Here is a 22,111-nt window from a genome sequence, read left to right as displayed (position 1 = left end):
CAAGTTTATAAAGCAATTACTTCATGAAGTTACTCACCTACAAGAGATCTTGTGGAACATCCCATCTCAACAATGAGCATTATGAAGCCACATACAAAATAAAGTGTAAGTCAATATGGCTGTACAGCACAGATTTTAAGTTAAATAATAGCTAGCCAAGCAACACTTGCAACTGAATTGGATCCATATAATGAGTAAATCAAACAAGTCTCTGAAAGGAAAAAAAAAGTTTAAATATAAACTTACACAGTCAAAGTAGAAGACAAGTACCTGATGAAGAAGAAACCACAGTATGGTGTATGTAAGGAGAGACAAATATATTAAATGTAGTCCACATTCCCACCTGTAAGATTTCTTCCAATGGCCAATGAAGATGACATGAGGGAAAAGGCAAGATGTCAAATCTGTTGAAAAGACACCTAGAACAAATTCCAGAAGACAAAGAGAAATAAGCCAATCAAATCAGGTCAAAACCAACTGGTGAGGGTAGAAAGGGAATGATCTCAAACAGAGAAAGACTGTCAAGGAATAAAGATTGGAAAAAGGTACCACAGGAGGATGCCATGCAGCCAATACAACAATTAAGAGTATGAATCAGACATAGAAGTCTCTCCAGACTTGGATGAAGTTACACATGAAAAAAGCAAGGAAGGGAAATAGGGAAAAAGGAGGAGTTACTCTTCCTAGCTATAAAGGTCTTTCGAAGGAAGAAATGACCCAGATAAAGGAGAAAATAGGTAGGGTGGTAAAGTGTATGTGAAACATCAATGGCAAACAAATCAGACCTTTAATATAGACAGGCTGAGAGAAGAAGGAACGGCATTTTATGGGGAAGGTGAAACATGGAATATGAGGAAAGTGGTTCAATTGGAGGTAATATGAAGGAATGAGGACCACATTAATATCCCAGTGTGGATGATTAGGCCACTTGGGGGAATGATGCACCCAAGAGGAACAAATTAACATGGTACAGCCAAAGCAAGCAAAAACTCTAAAATATGGGGAGGAGGCATGGGATAAGGCTGTCTGATAATCTGAGAGCGAGAAGACTGAAAACATCCCATGAAAAAATCCATGTGAGAAGCTCTGCCATTCAAGCCATAGTAGGTCAGTCAGTGGGGATTCAACAAGTCACAGAACAACTATGGAGCACATTTCATTTGCACTGATATACCTCCATTGAAAAAGAACATGTGGAATGAGCTTAAAGAAAAACTAGTTAACAGAAAAAACCTGATCTTCTCACCATGGAATATATAAAACCTAGGCATGAATGGTTGGATGTAAAACCAGTGATTGAAGTTGATGCTGAAGGAATGGAGATAAAGAAAGAGGTACTGGAGAGAAAAGTTGCAATTGTTGTAACTGCAGAAGCCTCGATTGAACTGATCAATAACACGAGTTCTGATCAGAAAAACTTGACAAGGGGTCGTATGGATGAGAGAGATCAATCAATAAAATAATCAGATTGGAGTATAAACATAAAGGAATTTGAGAGACCAATCCTGGCTGAAGGAACTGACAACCAGGGCCTAAAAATGAAATACGGGAGAACCAAAATAGGAATAACTTGTGATTAAGGTATGTAGCAATTGCATCTGCATGGGGAAAACCATACTAATTGCAAAGCTACTAGAAAATAATGAAATCTAAAGACCACACCATCAGATATATTTGTTATGAGCAGAAAAGATGATTCACTACAAGATTGAAAGCATCTGGAACATGATATGCAATGAGATGAATATGGTATGTGTGGATTCACTGTTGTAGATCCCAAGTTCAACAGAGATCTTAACCAGTGCCCACTTGGTGATTGATGTGTGATACCACTAGAGAATTGTCATAATGAATCATCGTCAGGTGAGAGAAAGAAAGTGATTCAAAGCCCAAAGATGTTGATGTACAAAGATCATTTATATACAGAACAATAACCTGAAGCTTCCTGGTGATTAATACATGCACCCTAACTCTGAAGAAATGCATCTGTGAAAATATATAAATAATGATGAGGAGGAAGAAGTGAGGATCCTAAAGACATATAGGCTTTGTCTAACCACTAATGCGGATCACCTTCAGAGTAAGAGAAGGGATAATTTTGAGCTGACAAGGGATCCTCTGCAGGGTTCCATTGATGGCAAAGAACCCACTGAAAGGATCACATATATGCATGAACAAGAGAAGCCAGTGATGTTATTGAAGGCCAGATCACCAAAAGTGACAGAGCCTCCAAGACAGAAAATTATGGACATGGCAAACTAATAGTTCCATGGAACAAAGTCATAGACAAGAAAGGCCAGCCTAACTAAGTCAAGTGTTGAAAAAAAAAAAGACTCCCAAAAGGACAAGATACAGAGTAGATTGGAGGAAAGACTTCTCAAATTTGATTAAACAGACCACCCAAGCAGTTCAGAATAAGCCAGTTGTCCATACAAGGATGGAATTGCAACCCCATTGCATTAAGATGGCAAGCAAAAGTTCTTACAATCTGACAGACAACATAAGAGACAGAAGCAAGCACAAAGGGTAGGGTGCAAATTTGATTAAACAGACCACCCAAGCAGTTCAGAATAAGCCAGTTGTCCATACAAGGATGGAATTGCAACCCCATTGCATTAAGATGGCAAGCAAAAGTTCTTACAATCTGACAGACAACATAAGAGACAGAAGCAAGCACAAAGGGTAGGGTGCAAAATTGATAAACCTCCCTGTGATGGACAAACTGGAGATAGGAACAAGGTCATGATGATAAATGGATGTGGAGATAAGAATTGGCAATATCCATCTTAGTCACCCATAAGCATGAAGGCAGAGGGAAGGAAATGGGCATAGGAGACACACAAGGTGGGTAAAACAAATTCACGAATTCTTTTGAAAAAACTTGAAGAAGCCAATAAGCCTTGATGAAAGTATGCCAGTGGTAAGAAAAAATGGCAAGCCAAGCTACCAAGGTAGTCACTGATGCTGTTGTTGACTTGACATGCATCATTGAAGAAAATGATGATATGAGGCACCCCAAGAAGGGTCAAGGAGAGGAAGGGTAAGGGAATGGAAAAAAACAATAAAATCTAAATTATGGAGGTTAGAAGTACAGGAAAGACAAAAGATGGAAAAGGAATGTAAGTTTATAGTATTGACTGTGGAGGTACACCCAACAAAATTGGTAAAACCAAAGAAAGTAGAGAAAGCTGTTCAGTAACCAGTAACAATCAGAACATATAATTACTGGCCAAAGAGAGCCACGTGAAGAATTCACATAGGATATGGATGGGCAAAAATATATCATTTTTGCTGATAGACCATAAGGATCCTCCCAGACACATCATATGGGAAATGAAGAAGATTATTTCATGAAAGTGAAAAACATCATACAAAGGACTGTATAAATTCAATAAGTGAAGATGGAGCAGCAAGTTGATTGAATGAATAAAAGTATGAGGCTGAATAAGAAGAAAGTAGAAGAAAAATGGGGGGGGGGGAATGTCAGAAGGCACAACAGAACAAACCACAAGTAATGCAGCCAACAGAACATGACCAGAAGTACCAAACATGGACTGTCCTAAATGACAGAAAGAATGAAAGGGAGGAAACAAACAAGGAGTAAGCATAGAGAAAGAGGTTAGACCAGTCCTGACTGAATATATCCACCTCTATTGCTGATGGATAGGAAACAGACCAAAGTAGAAAAAACCTGACACTGTTGTAAGTGGCAAACACATCAATGTGAAGGGTGCTCAAATGAGAGCAAACCCATTGAAAATAACAAGAAATATTGCACCACCCCATGAATAATACCTCACTGGGCACCTGGAACATGGCAGGCAACAAAGTAGACTTGTAGAAAAAGGGCTAAGAAGAGGGTTGGCTTATTGTTATGTTAAGTTGTGTGAATATATCATATACAAACAACCTCATACAACTAGAAGAATATTAATAGTCACTTCCTTTAGGTTTACTTGACTTGAATTCTCAAAAGAGTTGAGACAAGTAGCCTACCCCACAAGGAAGCATTTGTAAAAATATGAAGACCCAAACATGAGAATAAAGAAAAACACAATGTAATATTGGTCCTGTCAAGCCACCAAATGAAATCACCACACAAAAAAGTGGGAAGATAAAAAGGGAAGACAAAGAATTCTGAGAGATGTTTCATAGACCACGTAAAGTCTTTTGAAAAAAGATGCTGTGATAACATTTCAAGAGTATAAGAGGTTCCATGGAGCCCAAGTTTCCAAAAGAGAGATAACATTTCATACAGGAATAAAAAGATAGAAAGAGCTATGGAAACCAAACTATCCATGACTCAAACAAAGCAGAAAAGCAATAGCCTTGTTTATATGGAAATTGAAGGACATGCCCAATTAAACCAGATATTGAAAGGGTGTTAGATGAGACTTTTTCCAGCTTGATTAGCTTACCTAGACTAGTTGCCTTCTGAAAGACAAGAGTAAGGTCAGAAAAGCTCTGTTGGGATGGGGTTAAAAGAAGCTAGTTGTCCTAAGACAAAAGGTCTGACACTGTCTTGGAGAGATGTCAGTGGAAGACAAGGTCCTTTTGAGAAGAGAAAGGAATGGGAACAGAAGACAAGGGTGAAGGAAAGGAAAATGAATGGAATCTGTAGCCCCAATGGTTGCCTATAAAGGTAATCTATAATTCGAATAACAGGCTCCCAAATGTTCCAGAGTCCAGAGGGTATTAGCCAATAAAACTGTTGGTACTGAAACCTACAGATAGTTGAAAAACAGATGACAGGAATAGGATGGAAGAAAAGAGAGAAGAGTTGGGAAAATGGAAGACAGCAATTGAAACAGAATAACCTTGGGAGAGAGAGAAACAAGGGTAATTGAGGAAAAATGTTGGCAGGTAGCCTTCACCTGTGACTACAAATAATCAAGTACTGAGTATTCGAAAAAAGGAGGAGAAAAACATGCTTGGCAAAGAAGTGCATCCCTCTTCAACAAATCCCAGTAACAGAATAACAGAGTGAGAAGGGACAAGAAAAAGGAATAAGAATGTGTCAATGTTAAAAAAGAAGAAAAAAAGTGTCCACCAAAAATGCCTCAGAGTAACAGCTAATCGCTTCAAGATGAAAATGGATAGAACAGAAGCAACATACAAATGTAAGGATGGTAAAGCAAATATGAGAAAAGTGAGCTAGAGAAAGATAAACAGAAGGTAAATATCAACATTCCAAGACTGAAGAAGAGCATCTTAAGTCTGAAAGTTCCAAGAAAAGGTCATCAGTTCCATTGTAAACCAAAACATTTTTTCAGCATGGATTCAGGTATTGAGAGAAAATGAAATAAAAAGAAAATATCCTGAAGAAGGAGCTGAATGAAGAAGAGAAAGTATGAAGAAAATTAACATACCAAAAAATAAAAATCTTAGAAAAATGTAAAATGTTGAGATAGATTTACAACTGCACTGTAAGAACTGTTTGTAAACTTAAGCAGTGAAAAAAACAAAACCAATAATCCATACCTCATCGAATAAGAAGTACCAGATACCATTTTGTTAGTCAGTCGAAACAGAATGAACAGTCCTGATGTTCAATTCGAGACAACATGGAAATGACTGTCCTTGTGTAATCCATGTTGTGCAAAACAAGAGCCACATAGTCTACACAGGCAAAACTGTTTGCAAGTAAAAACAAAAAATATTTCCAACACAGTTGATTTTATAGATACTTCAACAAAAAATTGATGTTATTAAGAAAACAAAAACATGTCTGAATGCACGCACATATCCAAAATTGAGAAATGATGAATGAATAATCAGTACAGAGTGTTTCATACTGTATCAGAACTGAAATGAATTTCAAATATGTACATACTTGTGAAATATATTCTCATCCCCTTCTCCATACCCAAGAGATATTTGACATTCCATGACAACTACAACTATGAAATCTGAATTACAGTGGGAAAGCAGATCTTATACAAGTCCACTTAATCAATTTAGTTCTAAAAACTTTACAAACATGAGTTTGCCATTAATTGTGAATTTAGTAATGGCATACTAACTTTTCTCAAATTATTATCAAAATTAATTTGTCATTGGATTTCTTTCCCTTGGGGCTGTGAATTGCAGATAAGAAAAGAATTTTCCAGATAAATTCTTGAAAGAACACTTGTGACAACTAAATCAATTAAAAAACTTTCACTCATAACAAATAACAAAATAATAAAATTTTTGTTAAAATATAAGTCTGTTACAATCCTTTTTTTATTTTGTAATATAAATTATATTTTTCTTTTAATTCTATAGTGTATGTTGGATACACAACTGTGGCAAAGTAACACCAATACAGAAACAATCATTAACAAAACGTTTCATTTTAAGTAGCTAAGTTATTAAAAGAGACCAATGTTCAATGATACACAACAAATATTTAACCTTATTCCAAACGTACAAAAAAGATGCATTAATTTAATCTTGTTGATCAATGAATCTCATACCGTGGACTGATAAAAATCCAATAACGTTCTTTAGAGTGATTCTGGAATGCACACTTCATCATACAATATTGCTTATATGTACAATGTTTTACAACCAGTACACACTTCCAGCTATAACAAAAACACTGAGATACAAAAATATGCAATAATGATAATTTTGGAAGATTTTATGTATCATTTCTCATAAATAAACCATTGGTTACAACTATAATGGCTCATACTTAATTGTTTAATATATATCTACCCTAGTGGCAGCTTGTAGAAGAAGGAAAAGGAGACCATGCCTCCTTAAAGATTTAGAGTTAATAAAATAAAAAAATAAATATTTCTTATATCTATATTTTCTTTGTTTTTAGTGCAAAAAATTTTGAAAACTGCTTATTTTTGTAATGAAAATCTCAAACTTCTTCTTGTCCCACACAATGCCATTCATCAAGGTGACACCTCAAGGCAATTAACCACAAAATTAATACCTCATGCCACCACTGAAAGAATTTTCTGGATGTGCCAAGCCTTTAAATAAAACTCCCATCCTTACATATAATAGCATGCACTGCTCCCTTCTATCATGCTATCAACATTAGCCAATGCCTCTCCAAAAATAGGAAGGTGATACATCCTCCATGCACAGTACTTTCCTTGAACTCTGTGTATATACTAAACACTGATACTTGACAAAGCAAAAGAGATGCACTGGAAGAAGGAGAGAAAGGTAGGTATTTCTGTCAGAAATACATTTTCTGGTACAACACATGTTAATTTCTGAAATGATACTCACTTCTAGAATCTCATATTAAAAAGATGATGAACTCCTTTCTGAGTATGTAGTGATAGAAATGGAAAACTAAAAAGAAGTTGTATTTGAAAAAGAACCTCCTGAATGATGCTACAGTGTCATGAGGTCTGTATATCCTGCTGGCTGGCCACATGAATTTTCTATTTATTCAAATAGTAAAGAACAATCAATTCAATTCACGTATGAAATTGAGAAACATAATAGCTTACATTTTCTATATGTACTAGTCAAAACAGAAATAGATGGTAACTTGGAAAGATCAGTTCATAGAAAATCTTCTGCTGTTGTTATACCACCACACTGGGAACCATGTCAAATGAAAATGCAAAAAACTCTCTGCGTATTACACATGTCTATAGAGCTTTCAAAATATGTTCAAGAGGGAATATTTAAGGTATGAATTGTTATTAATTAAATATGTAGCTGTTGGAAAAGGATTTGAACCAAATATAGTAGATACAGCATTTAAAAAATTTAACAAAGGTTTAATATTGGTTAAAAATACTATAAAAGTACATTATATTCCAGAATTAACAGGTCAATTATTTTAAAGCTTTTAAGAAACAACATTTTATCTTTAAACATATAAACAAAGTTAAAAAATTGTTGGGGAATACTAAAGATAAAATAGAATTGTAATATAAAATTGGGATTTAGAAAATGTCAGGCTTTACTAAAGTAATCAAATTGTTACTGATTTCATTTCTTTCAAATCTTTCTTACACTATCATGTCAGTGATGTATTATATGTTCCTTTTATGACTAGTGTCACTGGAACTGTTTTTTAATGCATTACATTTGTATGATAAAAATAATTTATTTAATGGAAAAGCTTATCTCTAAATAGCAATTTATTTAGGGATTCTAGGCTCTAGTAAAATGATCCTCATGATATTTAGTAAGATGAACCAAACTACTAGTTATGTATCAATTATGGCTGCCTTCTTACTCCATAAAAATTAATAGTAAATAAAGAAAATCAATTAATTAAATTAAAACAATGAAAAACATAGTTAAAATGCTTTCTTCACTCTCACTAAATGTATTTATTTTGCAATGTTTTGGCTGCAGAAAAAATACAACTGGCTGAAACAATGCATTCTATTTAGTAACAGTGTAGAATTCATTTTAAATCTACTTCTTTCCATTGTTTTAAACCTATTAATGAATTCCACTTTTAAAGAGCACTATCTTTGATTGTTAAAGAAAAAAGATCAAGGTTTACACATAAATTGTGTACACTGCTTTCCTTAATGAGACAGAATTAATTTTATACAGCTTCTTGATGCTAGTCAATCGTTTTTGTATTCATGTCTTATGAGCATCGTTGAATCAAGTGAAATTCCCCAACATTTCTCAGTATTCATCCATAAAATGAAATTCCTTAAAGTCTGCATTGCCAGCAACACAAAATATAAAATTCAATGTCTTTTCCAAGATTCTCTGACCTGTAGAACTGAACTGTATTATATTGATACTATCTGTGACCAAGATTAAAATTTTGAAATATCATGAAGGTTAAAATGAGCTGTCACCAGAATAACTTTTATTATCATTGTCACATCACATAACTACTGATACTTAACTGGAAACACGGTTTTTGTACTTTATAAATTGTGATACAATCAACAATCTTCATCTAATAAAAAAACACCTCTACATTAGATAACATAGTACTGAAAGTATACATAACTACAACTTACCTGATCTACCACAGTCTCTTCACCTTCTTCAACATTGGCAGCTATATCCTGATGGCACGTCTCTACTGATGTAGCGGACTCTGTACTGAAATGCTATAAGCCGAAACTCTTCATTAAGAAAATTCAAAGATACAAAAGTCAGTATTATAAAAATTGTATATATATATATATATATATATATTTAACAGTTTCTGTAACATCATTTACTTAGCCATTGACATAAGAATGGTGAAAATTATATAATTAGATTTACTACTAAAACATAACTAAAATTATTGCAAAAACTTCACAAGAACTATGCAAAGTACTTCTATTACACAGCGTTACTCCAACTGATAAAGAGGGTGTATAAAAGATACTATCCTTCAAGGACATGATTAATGTGTTTGTACTTGTAATATCTCATGTCACTAAAGAAAACTGGTTACAGAGTTATCCACAAAATCTTTACACACATTAATTTTTAATTCAAGAATGAAGAAACCAGAATTTTTGTATGTGATATTTTTATCCTGAAAAGCACCTTATGTAATACATGGGATTAACAGTTACACCTGAGACCCATAAGGTTTAGGTACAATCATATTTAATACCATATGCTGATCACAGGAATGACACCCAGTCATCAGCACCTACTACATTTATAGCTACTCTTATTCAAACAACAGTATTAATTCTATAGTGCCTCCACAACTACAAAGTACAATGTGTGTTCAGTGGTATACTGTGACTTAAACCTTGCCTTGAACCTTCTGATGCCAAAAACCTCACATACTTACCAATCGGTCATGTGCAGCCCACGTTTGTAGTGTCAATAAATAATACAGCATGGGAATGTGATTTTATATCTACAATGTGGAAATATATTTTTGCATGGGTAGGTAAAAAACTTAAATATATACATTAAAAGTTATCTTAAAATCTCAGTCTTAATAATTATAGAATATATCAGGAAGCTCAGTAGAATTTTAATTTTTCTATTAACTCTTTCAATACAGGTTTTGTCAGTTTGAACAACCATGTAACCTTTTTGAATGCTTTTAAAGTTTTTATAGATTTAATACTTCTAGCATTAATATACTGTGTACATCTTCACAAAATTTGAGTCTTTCACATATAAAATATCTTATTTTTTAATAAAGTATTTTAATAAATTAAATAAACATTTGCCTATGAATAAATGGAGTATTTGTTATCAATAGTCTGTGTGCAAAGTAAATTTCATGTTAAGATTTAAAATATTTTTCCTCTTCATAAAAATCTCCAAAATGAATTTCAGTGATGTCGAGAAAACCCACTTGTAAAGAAATATATATGTAATTTTAATGGCTCGAAGAAGGTCGAAACGTTGTTCACTCCTCTCCGTAAAAAATTTTCTCAACCCAAACAAGCCATTTTTACATATATAAAATGAATTTCAATCTCTTTTTCTTGGTAAAGCTTTATATTTTACCTGTTACTTTCTCTACCCTAACTAAATCTGACTTCATAACCACCAAAAAAAAATTGAAAGGAATTTAAATTACTATTTATTTATTTCTAGAATGACTTCAAATTGTAACATTAAGTTAGAGTCATTTATCCTAAGCAGCTTTAAGCTTGAAACAGTATAAATCTATAAATATATATTATATTATATGTAAATTTATAATTAAATTTTATAGTTTTATTGCCCTTTGAACCATGTCTAACTACTATCCATACAATTATAAATTGTAAATCACTTGTGAAACATGCAGCTGACATCACACTATTGAAGTAGTGATGTCACAAACTACTACATGGTGTTCACACATGTGCCCCATGAGATGTTTTCACTATATTATTATTATTTTACCTAATATAACCCAAAGAGATCCATGTTTTTACATTTCAGTTACTTTTATAATAATTAATAAAGAATAAACATGAAAAACAAGAAATAAAGTGCTTATTAAATCAAAGACACTGTTCAATGTCAAGGATGAACCCATGGTAAAAATATGTTTAAAATAGTGCCATCACTCCTGATTGGAATGACAGCAAAATGAGGGTTATTGTGACCTGAGTGTCACACAGACCACACACTGGTGCATCAGTACCACATAAAAGAAAGTGATAAGTTAAAAAGTTATAATCAATGCATGGCCTAGCAAGAACAACTTCCTCCTTCCAATCATTAAAGAAGCAAGATGGCCAAAGAGCAATAGAAGGTTTTATCTGGAAAAGCTTGTTATCATGTTACTCACTCCAAGTTGACTGCCAACTGGCAAGGAGTTGAGTCTTGATTGCAGGACCATACTTCATGTACAGGACAGGAATGGAGGTAACAGTACCAGAGCAGACAGACTTAGCTGTGATGTCAGTCAGCTCATTCCACCAAATACCAAATTGTTCTGGTATCCAGAAGAACTGGATAGAATTAAATGATAGAGAGAAATAGGCCAGTCAGTTTTGAATATCTGTGAAAACTGACATAAGCAATTCCAGGGCCAATAAAGAGCTAAGCCAGTCAATATAAATAGTACAGTTTGTCTAAAACATAGCTTCTATGTGATGCAGGGCAAGAGAAATGGCATACAATTCAGTAGTGAACACAGAAAATGGAGAGGGGATTCTGTGTGCAACAACCAAATCACAATAAACCATGGCAGAGCCCAGACAGTCACCTGATTTTAAACCATCAGTATAAATGGAAATGGAAGGATGGTTAAATAGAAATCATACAGAAGTTATGCTAGTTGTGAACTTAATCCAAGATTTCTTCTGACTTTGATGTCTTACCCACCTAGCATATGCATGGGCCGCTGGAAAGCGATGTGGTTTGAAAGTGTAGGATATCTACGGAAATTATCCCAGGCCCGTTTTTGAGCCTTTCGTGCCATATGGCAGGCAGGATTCTACCACAGACGCGGATATAGTGGAAAACATGTTGAGGTTTTAGGAATACATTGTGCAGCTGCTTGTATAATACAGTCAGTTACTGCTGCCACACAGTCATCTATTGATGGCTAACAGACAATGGCAGGATCTAGTTCTGTGAGAGCAGTGAAAGTGAACCAGTCTGCCTGATTCAGCATCCACCATGGCACACGGGTAGGGTGGCATTGACCACGGCCAGTCTCTCTCAAAAGTACAGGAGAATGATCACTGCCTCGTGGATTATTGTCAACCCTCCATGAAAAATGGGAAAATAACGAAGAAGAGCAAACCGAGAAATCAATAGCAGTAAAGGACTGACTAGGTGTGTGAAAATAAGTAGAAGAACCATTATTCAAAAGAGGAAGGTTGTGATCAGAGAGCATACGCTCTACAGAGTGACCCCTCTCATCAATAACAGCACTTCCCCAGAGGGGATGATGTCCATTAAAGTCCCCCAGGAGTAGAAAGGAAGACGGCAACTGTTCAACGAGAGCATCAAGGTCTCATTGATCATATGTCTCTCCAGGTGACAGGTAGAGAGAACAAACAGTGATGGTATGACCCAAGGAAACACGGATGGCTACAGCCTCCAAGGGTGCATTGAGTCACAAAGACAGGGCACATGCTGATCAACCAACAGTGCCACCCCTCCATGTACTTTTCCATCACACAGCCTGTCATTTCTGTACAGAGAAAACTGTTGAATGGTGACTGTATCTGCAGGTTTTAGAAATGTTTCTTGTAAGGAAAGACATACAGGATGGTAGGAAGCAATCAGTGTTTTGATAACATCCAGATCAGAATGTAAACCTCGACAGTTCCATTGTATCAAGGTGGCCATTTTTAATGATGGGTAGGCGAAGTGGCTGAAGAACCCTTCAGTTTACGACCATGTCTTTTTCCTTACTGTCCTTATTCAGAGGAGGTCTATCAACCTCCATGGATCCTGCCCTGGGTCGATTGGGCAGGTCTTTGTTGTTGGAAAAAGATTCCAGTGACTGAGGATGTGAACAAATTATTGTTTTGCACCTTGGGGTGGGAGAAAAAGATGCATCTGAAAAATGAAGAAATGCCTGTATTTGAAACCAAAAGATGCAGATCTTGGGGTTTGGTGGAATGTATGGGAGGAACAGAGATGGGTGTACAAGTTGATTCATCAACCTTTATAACCATGGAGGTCAAAAGACTTTTCATTGGTTTTGAAAACGATTCACTTGGAGGCACAGAGAGATGTTTGCATTCCCACTGTAGTTGTGGAACAAAGTGCAGCAGCATATGTCCGAGATGAAATGGTGGACAGCAATTTCCAAGCCTCAGGATAAGTAATGTTATGAGTCATTTTCAAATGCTGCACCTCTTTTTCCTCCAACCATTTAGGGCAAGAACAAAAGTAGGAAGGGTGAGAACCATTGCAGTTGACACAATGTGGGTCCATTTCACACTCATAGGCATCGTGGTCCTTGCCACCACAACAAGCACATCAGGGAACCACAACATGACGTCTTTGAGTGGCCAAACCTCTGACATTGGAAACATCAGAGAGGGTTTGGAATGTACGGCTGTACCCTGCAATTTAGATAACATGCCTTGACGGTGGCAGGTGCACATGGTGATGTAAATGTCAAATGAGGATATTTGTTGGCAGTGTAACTCCATCTTTACAAGTGGAGATGCGTCTCACTGCAGAAACTTCTTGAATGGAGACACAAACGAGAATCTCCGACTCAGGGACGTTCTTCAAATCCCTCTCAACAATAACTCCTCATGATTAATTCAATGTAGCATGAGGGGTAACTTCAATAGGTAGATCCCCAATTGCCTTTGAATTAAAGAGGAGTTCACTGTGTTGGGATGTGGATGTTTCAACCAATATGTCTCCAGATCGAAGCTTCTTTACTGACTTTGGAGAGCCAGCAAGTCCCTCAAGTCCCTTCTGAATAAAAAAGGAGGACATTTGCTCTAAAGGATTTTCTGAAAGAGTATGTTGGATGAGAAAATGAAGTACAACTGGTGGTACAGACATTGAAGATTGCTGATCAGAGTCTTCAAGACGTGGCTGTTTACCTGTTGACTGTTTTTTCACTATTTTACTTAAATTTTTATTAGGAGGATCCATGGAGCACTACGAGGGGACACACTACAATGTCAAGTAAGGACATTGCAGCAACGCCAGGGTTTCGTGAGCACTGTACTCAAATACCAGCATAAGACACAATGTCCATAACACCTGTTGAGAACTTCCAACACTGGTACTTGATTGACTCTAACCCAAGTGCACCAGCCGATTGACCCAAAGGGGCCACCCAAAGGCTGCCCATCTACAGGAATTCAAGGCCAAAGTGGTGTGTTAGGGTTGGACCCTTCAACCACCAAGATCCTCTCCTCTCCTTCACGGGTCGCCATACACAGCAAACACTAGAGGATGTTTAGATCCCAAAGGAGGTAACCTGAAAGAACAGAACCTTACCTGGGAGGTCATCTCACCATGTACAGGAATCTACACCAAGGAAATAAGGAATGGAAAATTAGAAATCAAGGTACAGAATCTGATTGTGATGTTGACTTTTCAGCATGCATGGTGATTTTCCTATGTTTTTTTTTTCAAATTTTTCCTTTTTATTTATTTTTTCATAAATGGGGTATCCATAATAAAGATGTTACATTTCAGTGACCACTGAACCCACCCACCATGGAGCCCTATGAGGGGAAGCACTACAATGCCAAACAAGGACACTGCAGCAATGCCAGGGGTTTGTTAGCACCATACCCAAACTCTATTATCACACATAATTGTCCATAAGACCCATTGAGAATGTCCAACACTGGTACTCAGTTGACCCCAGTTCAAGTAGACCAGCTGACTGGCCCTGGGGGACCACCCCAAGGCTGCTAGTCTGCAATTATTCAAGGTCAAAGTGGTGTGTTGTAGTTGGACCCCTCATCCACCTTCATCCTCTCCTCCCCTTCACAGGTCGCCATGCATGTCAAACATGTGGGAAGATGTTTAGACTCAACCACTTATTTGAGTAGAGCTTTGAAAGATGAAAATAAGAAAAGGGAAAGTAAAAATAAAAACATATTTTAGCATTTAATAGAGAAAATGTGAACTCTATGAAATTAGCTTAAATACTGTGTGGTTTTCTAATAGCAAAGCCACATCGGGCTATCTGCTGAGCTCACTGAGGGGAATCGAACCCCTGATTTTAGCATTGTAAATCTTTAGACATACCACTGTACTAGCGGGAGGCAGCTTAAATACTAGCTGGTCAAAAGTTCAAGACCATACTGAAACAAAGCATTAATCTGTAAACACATAATGAAATTTAGTCATTTGTGTTCAAGCATTAGCATTGTCAACATCTCCCACTGACATCTCCTGTGTTACATTGGGTAAAAACATGACAGAGGCTAAAAGGTTGACAGAGTGTGAACGTGGCAGAATTGTCGAGCTGCAAAAGCAAGGTCTCTCTCAACGTGCCATCGCTGGTGAGATTGGGTATAGTAAAACTGCTGTTGCAAATTTCTTAAAAGACCCTGAGGGATACAAAACAAGAATTTCAAATGGTCGGCCCAAGAAAATTTCACCGGCATTAAGGAGGTTGTCCTACAAGACACTAGCCGATCGTCGAACCAGATTAAGGCCCTTATGGATGCATGATGCAGCTTAAGAACAATACGACTGCATCTATGAAAGAAAGGCTTTAAAAACCATAAACATCTACAAGGCCACTCCTCCTTCCACACCATGAAACAGCTCTGTTAAACTTTGCTGAGAAGCACCAAATGGAATGTAGAAAAGTGGGAGAAGGTTTTGTTCTCTGATAAGAAAAAATTAACCTGGATGGTCCAGATGGCTTCCAACGTTATTCGCACGATAAGCATATCCCACCGGAGACATTTTCTACACAACACAGTGGAGGAGGTTCCATCATGATCTGGGATGCTTTCTCCTTCCATGGAACAATGGAGCTTCAGGTTATACAGGAGCATCAAACAGCAGCTGGCTACACTGGCATGTTGGAGAGAGCATCCTTATTGAATGAAGGCCCTTGCTTGTATGGAAATGCTGCAATCCACAATCAGGACAAAGGACTTTTTCATGGCAAATAACATGATTATTTTGGACCATCCAGCGTGTTTGCCTGAAATGAACCCAACTGAAAATGTTTAAGGGTGGATAGCAAGGGAAGTCTATAGAAATGGACATCAATTCCAAACAGTACATGATCTTCGTGAAGCCATCTTCACCACTTGGAATAACATTCCAGCCAGCCTTCTGCAAATGCTTATATCAACCATGCCAAAGCGAATGTTTGATGGTATTTGCAAACAGCTGTGCAACTCACTACTGAGACCTCTTGTTGGGCATTTCCTACCCTGTTTAGGACTTCTTTTTGATATGGTCTTAAACTTTTGACCAGTTAGTATTTAGTTTCATAGTATTCACATATTCCCTATTAAATGCTAAAAAAGCTTTTTATTTTTATTTTCCCTTTTCTTATTTTCATCTTTCAAAGCTCTACTCAAGTAATTGGTTGAGTCTAACAACACAAAATGCATATTTTTTCTTTATGTTAATTGGCCTTAAGATTTTGGACAGCAGTGTATTTTCAGAAAATATTAGTTTCCAATATGATACCTTACCTCTTTTCACATAATAGCTAGAATCCAACATTAAAAAGGCAAAAGGACCAATGCAAGGGATATAGATAAGCATGCTTTGAAAGTGTCTGAAAAACACAGATGGAATATGAATCCTTGATGAGAGAGGAACACACCTGGTAGACCACATAACTTTTCTGTTCCATGCACACTCTTTACCAAGTGTGGTAATAAGTGTTGCACAAAAAAATGGAAATAGTGAGGAGAATATCCAAAAAAATGAGCTTAAAAAATCCAGGTTGGTCTTATCCCTCACCCCACTGAAATCTCTAGAATCATAGTTTAACCCTAGTACACACACTCAAAAAAATTACGTTGCCCACACTGGGGTCATTTTTGACCCCCACCAAAAATATTAACAAAAAATTTATTTTCATATAAGCAAAGTATAAATTTGGACAAAATATTTATTCTATACAATTTATGCATACACTCTGGGTAACTTTATGGTCATTGCAAGCCATTTTACTACATTTGATACACTTTGAAGAAGTTTTTTTCCTTGAATCACGTGCTCATATTTGACACCATTTCCTAACGTTCTCTTCAGCAACTTTTTGTCTTTTTGGAGGGATCACTTCATTTGTATCTTCTTCAGGCAGTAATTCATCAGTAAGCAACTTCAGAAATTCACGTCTTGCTCTTTTTTGGTACTTTGATGCGAATTCTGGATGGTGCTGGCGATAGAGAAGGTAAGCATTGTATGCGGCAGCATCAAGAATGTTATAAAATAGTGCCATTGGCCACCTTCTGGTCTTTCTTTTTGTGGAAAAGAATCTAACTATTTGGTCTAGTGTATCGACTCCTCCTTTGGTGGAGTTATAGTATGATATTATTTCAGGTTTTCCTGATTCATCATCGATTGAGGGCTCTCTATGCAATGTAGATAAGAATATTCTAGAATGCTCAAGAACATTTATAGAGTGTTCTAGAATGTTCTAGAACACAAAATTTCATATCAATATATTATTTGATTGTTTACCAGACATGTAATTGAGTTTTTTAAACGAGGGTCAAAAATGACCCCCAATGTGGAAAACGTGAATTTCGACATTAGACAAGGGGTGTAATACCCCATTTGCATAAAATACATGTTAAACATATTAGTATAGTATGTTATTAGTATAGATTAAATTAGGTACATTTTTAGGCTCGAAAGTCACACCTTTGATATTTCTATAACAACTTAAACACAAGTGGGCCCATTTTTTACCCCCACCGTGTGTATGAGGGTTAAGAGAAGAAAGAATATAGGGTTCCCAGTCACAGACCAGGTTTTTGTGAAAGCCGAAAAGGATATGCTCCTTGGTGTAGAATGGTTAGGTCATGACAAACTCTACTTGTTAGGTCAGCTCCAGTCCAAAATCATGGAGCATCAGGCATACTTCATCCAACCTTTGGTAGGAGAAAGATTCCACAACAGCTTCACCCCAAGTTCAGTAAACCAAGAGGCAAGAATTTTGTACAAGTCAAAACAACAGGACATGTGCACAAATCAATATCAGCCATCCAAAAACCTGACATCTAAATGATGGTAAAAAGGGGTGTGCAATTGTGGCAGTTCACTTCAAATCCAAAACCAATTGGCCCAGTTACACTTTGCACAATGTCATTCTCTGAGAGTGAACTTCACTGAGTTGGAGCACCAGAGGAACTACATTTCCCCATGCAATATCGTCCTCTGGATAGGACTGCAGAGAAGCTAAAATGCATGGAGGAATGGTTGACTCCTCAAGCAATTACAAACTCATGGCAAATTGAGCCAGATCTCTGTAACATCACCCTATGGGACCCACTGCATAAAGCTGGAGCTAGAGGCAAAATTCCATGATTGAGGTAGGAGGAATCACATCCAACATGTGTGAAAACTTATGTAAATGATCCTGCTCAAATAAAAAAACTGCTATTTGGAAACTAACATCCAAGCTATGGTATGATGATGGATCTCAATCAGATAGGTGAACTGCAATGTGTCAAATTTAGTCTATATGTTTCAATATATGACTGTGATGCATGTGAAGGATCTATGCTACTTACATCTGCTGAATGCCACCATCCATACTCTCTATTAAATGAAATTGAGCACATTCAGGAGTTTACCTACATGGCCCAATGGCTAAAAACTGGTAAGTGGCAAGAACTCCCATACTCTACTAGAAGGAAATGGGGATGACATAGTGGGAAGTCCAAAGGAATGCCTATATAAAAGACTGCAATGAGTGAGCATAAAACTCCTCTTTTGAAAAGCAGTCTCCCACTGATTTATTTAATCAAAGGAATGGCAGGGATAGACAGCAATTCCATTTGGCTTTACCCATGAAAGTCCAAATATTACTACAGTTTAAAATAATGAAGCAAAATACCATAAGGAAAACCTACTAGCAGTCTTGTGAAACACTCCATCTTAACCATCTGTTATTTTTCTATGGATGTACATCAAGATTGGAGGAATCAACCTTCTTTTGAAAACAACTTTTTTGTGACATTCTATCAACCTCACCACATCACCCTGTGCAACCATCATATTCTTGAGCTGAACCTCATGAAGGTGAATAGCCTGGAGTAGCAAGGTATAAACCACACATCATCATAAGCTGGAAAGGACTGCACACAGTCTGAAATGGAAAGTGTTATGAATATCCCAATCCAAATAAATTATTGAACATTGAGGTCAACTAATGTGAAGGGAATGCAATAATAGGGAAATGATAAGAAGATGAAAACACAGAACAGTACTTGGAAAAACAGAAGGTATTATACAAGTTTACATGATAAGCTGCAACATATGAACAAAAGCACCATGATCAAACAGCCAAGTAAAGAAATCTGCTAGAAAAGGAACAGTGGGCTGAGAAGGAGAAACTGTATGATGGAATGACCAATGGCAGAAGACCTTCCATATCTAGTGATAACTGAGAGGAAGGATGGATGAATGGAATGGAACAAAAGGGATGCTTCATGAGTGGATAAACTGGATCTCCTCAAAATGGATTGAAGAAATGTTACATACATGAGAATACAAAGTGTTTGAAGGCCAGGATGAAGGGCCAATGACCAAGGCTGTTAAAATGAGAGATGATGTGAAAGGTAAAGGTAATAGAGGAGTTGTTTCAAACTGAAGGAAGAGTATAAACCAGGGTTGTGCTGGCCAGAAAGGAGCATATATATATATATGTGTGTGTTGTGTTATGTTATAGCATGCCACATTGGGCTACCTGATCTGTCCACAAGGGGAATTGAACCCCTGAATTTAGCATTGTAAAGCCAAAGACTTACTGCTGTCCCACCAGGGAACAGAAAGGCTAAAAAAACCTGAGAGGAAATGGATTGAATGATTTAAATCACCCTGGAAAGAAGCCAGACTTGGGTAAAGCATATAGGCACTGGTTAGCCTAATTCTAACCAAGAACCTCCACATACAAGGCTTGGGGATAAAAAACTGGAGACAAAAAGAGGTAACTTGGTATTGAAACGAGTGGTAAAAGCATACAGCTGAGGATTACCACACTGAGCGTAAAGCCATCTGAAAACCTGAGGGTCTATAGACCATTTGATGGGATGAACTTAATCAGATCAAGAAAGACAGTTTGCCACAAGGAAAATGGCACCTGGAACATGACACATAAAAAGAGACATATGAAGTGTGTGGACTCAATAAAGGAGTTCTAATGTCTGAGAACAAAGCAAAAGAGAATAGGTGCCCCTTTGGTGGTCTATATTTGAGACAAGGGTGGAGTTGTTAAGTTGAATCATAACCAATTTGATCAAAACAAAGTCAAGGGAAAGATCCACATTACAACAAAATGTCAAAAGCTCCAATATGTTGATATGGAAGGGTTGTTTGACTGAAGACCACTGTCTGGAAACCTTCTTATTATCAACTCACTTCCCCAATCCCAGGGAGAAGAATCATTGAACAGAAGCAAATCCAGATAAGAAGGAAGTGGAATCCCCATCATAGTGTTGAGATTAACTAACTTCCCCAATTCCAGGGAAAAGAATTAGTAAACAGAAGCAAATCCAGATAAAAAGGAAGTGGCACTTCCATCATAGTGTTGTCATTCCCAACCACAAACACAGATCATTTAGAAGAGAAGTAGGAAGGGTAATGCAGAAGTCCAAGAAATCCCAAGCTAGATTCCACTGGTCATTCAATATTCATGAAGAGAACACATATATGTACAAGATGAGAGAATGATGTCTGTCTTGGAAAGCCAAGTCTCCAAATGCAAAAGAACTTCACATGCAGAAAGTAAGGAGAGAAAAGAACATAGAAAACTAAAAGTTCCATCAAATGCAGACACTAGGGAAAATAGTGAGCTTGAATGAGTTAAGTGTTTAAAAGCATTTCCAAATGAACAACTTATTGAGTAGGTACAAGAAAAGACTTCTCCATTTTGAGAAACCAACCCATAAAAGTTGCTTCAGCTAAAACCAAGCAAGTGAGGTGAAAAGCTTTAAATTCTGAAGAAGCTAATAGAAGCCAGTAATCTATGGAATGGTGGAAGCAAAGACCTCTAATGTGTCTAAGTTTGGCAAAAACACTGGCCACTCAACAAAAGGAATAAGGTGCCAAGGTAAGCTCAATCTTGGGACAATACAAATACTAGAAAACTGATATACTCTATAGCAAAGGAGTAGAGTCTGATCTGCCTCAAAAAGACAATGGTATCACTGGGATACCAAAGAAAAGGGAAAGATGCTTGATCAGGGTCTACGTAAATGAGGAGAAGAGCCACAGAAAAATTCTGAGAGTACCCAGGTCACCCATGAGTATGGAGTGAATTCTTGCAGCAGGAGGACAAAATTGGACAGTCACTCACAGGACAGTCAACATAACTCTTTGTGATGGATCCAAAAGAGAGCAAAACAACACATCACTGAAAGATGTAAAGAGAAGGTAGCAGATAAGGCTTGAAGCTGGAATGGAAGCAGGTTGAAACAAACAAGTAGCCAAAGAAAAATGGTTAAGTGCTGTCTCTCAGACTCCACACACAACTCTTAAAGAGTCAGCAATATGCAAAAAAAGAGTCATCTGCAGGTCATGTAGATGTGTGGATAGCAGATACATCTAACACAAAACAGTTTCTCCATCCAGGAGAACCCAGCAGCAAAAAAGACTCATCTGAAGGGATACGGCAGAGAAAGATAATCGTGTCAATAAGGAGATAGTTAGAACATGGATATCCTTCAAAAAACCCTCAAACGAACAGTTGATAGACTCAGAAAGGAGAAAAGGAAGTAAGGGTAAGGTAAAGGCAAAACACTGTGTCTGGTAAAAAACACACACAGAACTCTCAGTATCAGCCCACACACAAAGGCATAAAGAATCTTAAGCTGTTCAGAGTACAGAGTAGGAGAATGAGACTGATGGTAAGCCATGTTATTATCATTTGAAGCCAGTGAAAGTCAAGTTATGCAGGCCCCTGTCCTTAATTACAACAGGAAATGATCAGCATGGAAACAAGTATACAAAGAAAGAGGAAGAGAAAAAATACAGACAAAGTGGCAGCATTTCACAGTGGGATACAGGAAAAAGGTAACATATATGCAAAATCAAATTCAAGAAGGTTCAGGAGTGATGGGCTACT

General features: G+C 36.9%; 1 protein-coding gene across 3 annotated transcripts in view; it reads right to left on the bottom strand.

Moving 5' to 3' along the window:
- Positions 1-22,111, bottom strand: part of LOC143255598 (ATPase MORC2-like) — a 167,841-nt gene that overhangs the window by 21,084 nt on the left and 124,646 nt on the right. For all 3 annotated transcript variants that reach the window (XM_076511479.1, XM_076511480.1, XM_076511481.1), the window contains one exon: positions 8,958-9,050. In XM_076511479.1, coding sequence (XP_076367594.1) covers positions 8,958-9,050 — 93 coding nt within the window. The remainder of the gene's footprint in view (positions 1-8,957; positions 9,051-22,111) is intronic.

The sequence above is a fragment of the Tachypleus tridentatus genome, chromosome 7 (assembly GCF_004210375.1).
Source record: "Tachypleus tridentatus isolate NWPU-2018 chromosome 7, ASM421037v1, whole genome shotgun sequence".
In the NCBI taxonomy this organism is placed as follows: Eukaryota; Metazoa; Arthropoda; class Merostomata; order Xiphosura; family Limulidae; genus Tachypleus; species Tachypleus tridentatus.
Note: the sequence above shows the minus strand (reverse complement) of the source record. Positions and strands in the feature narration are given on the sequence as shown.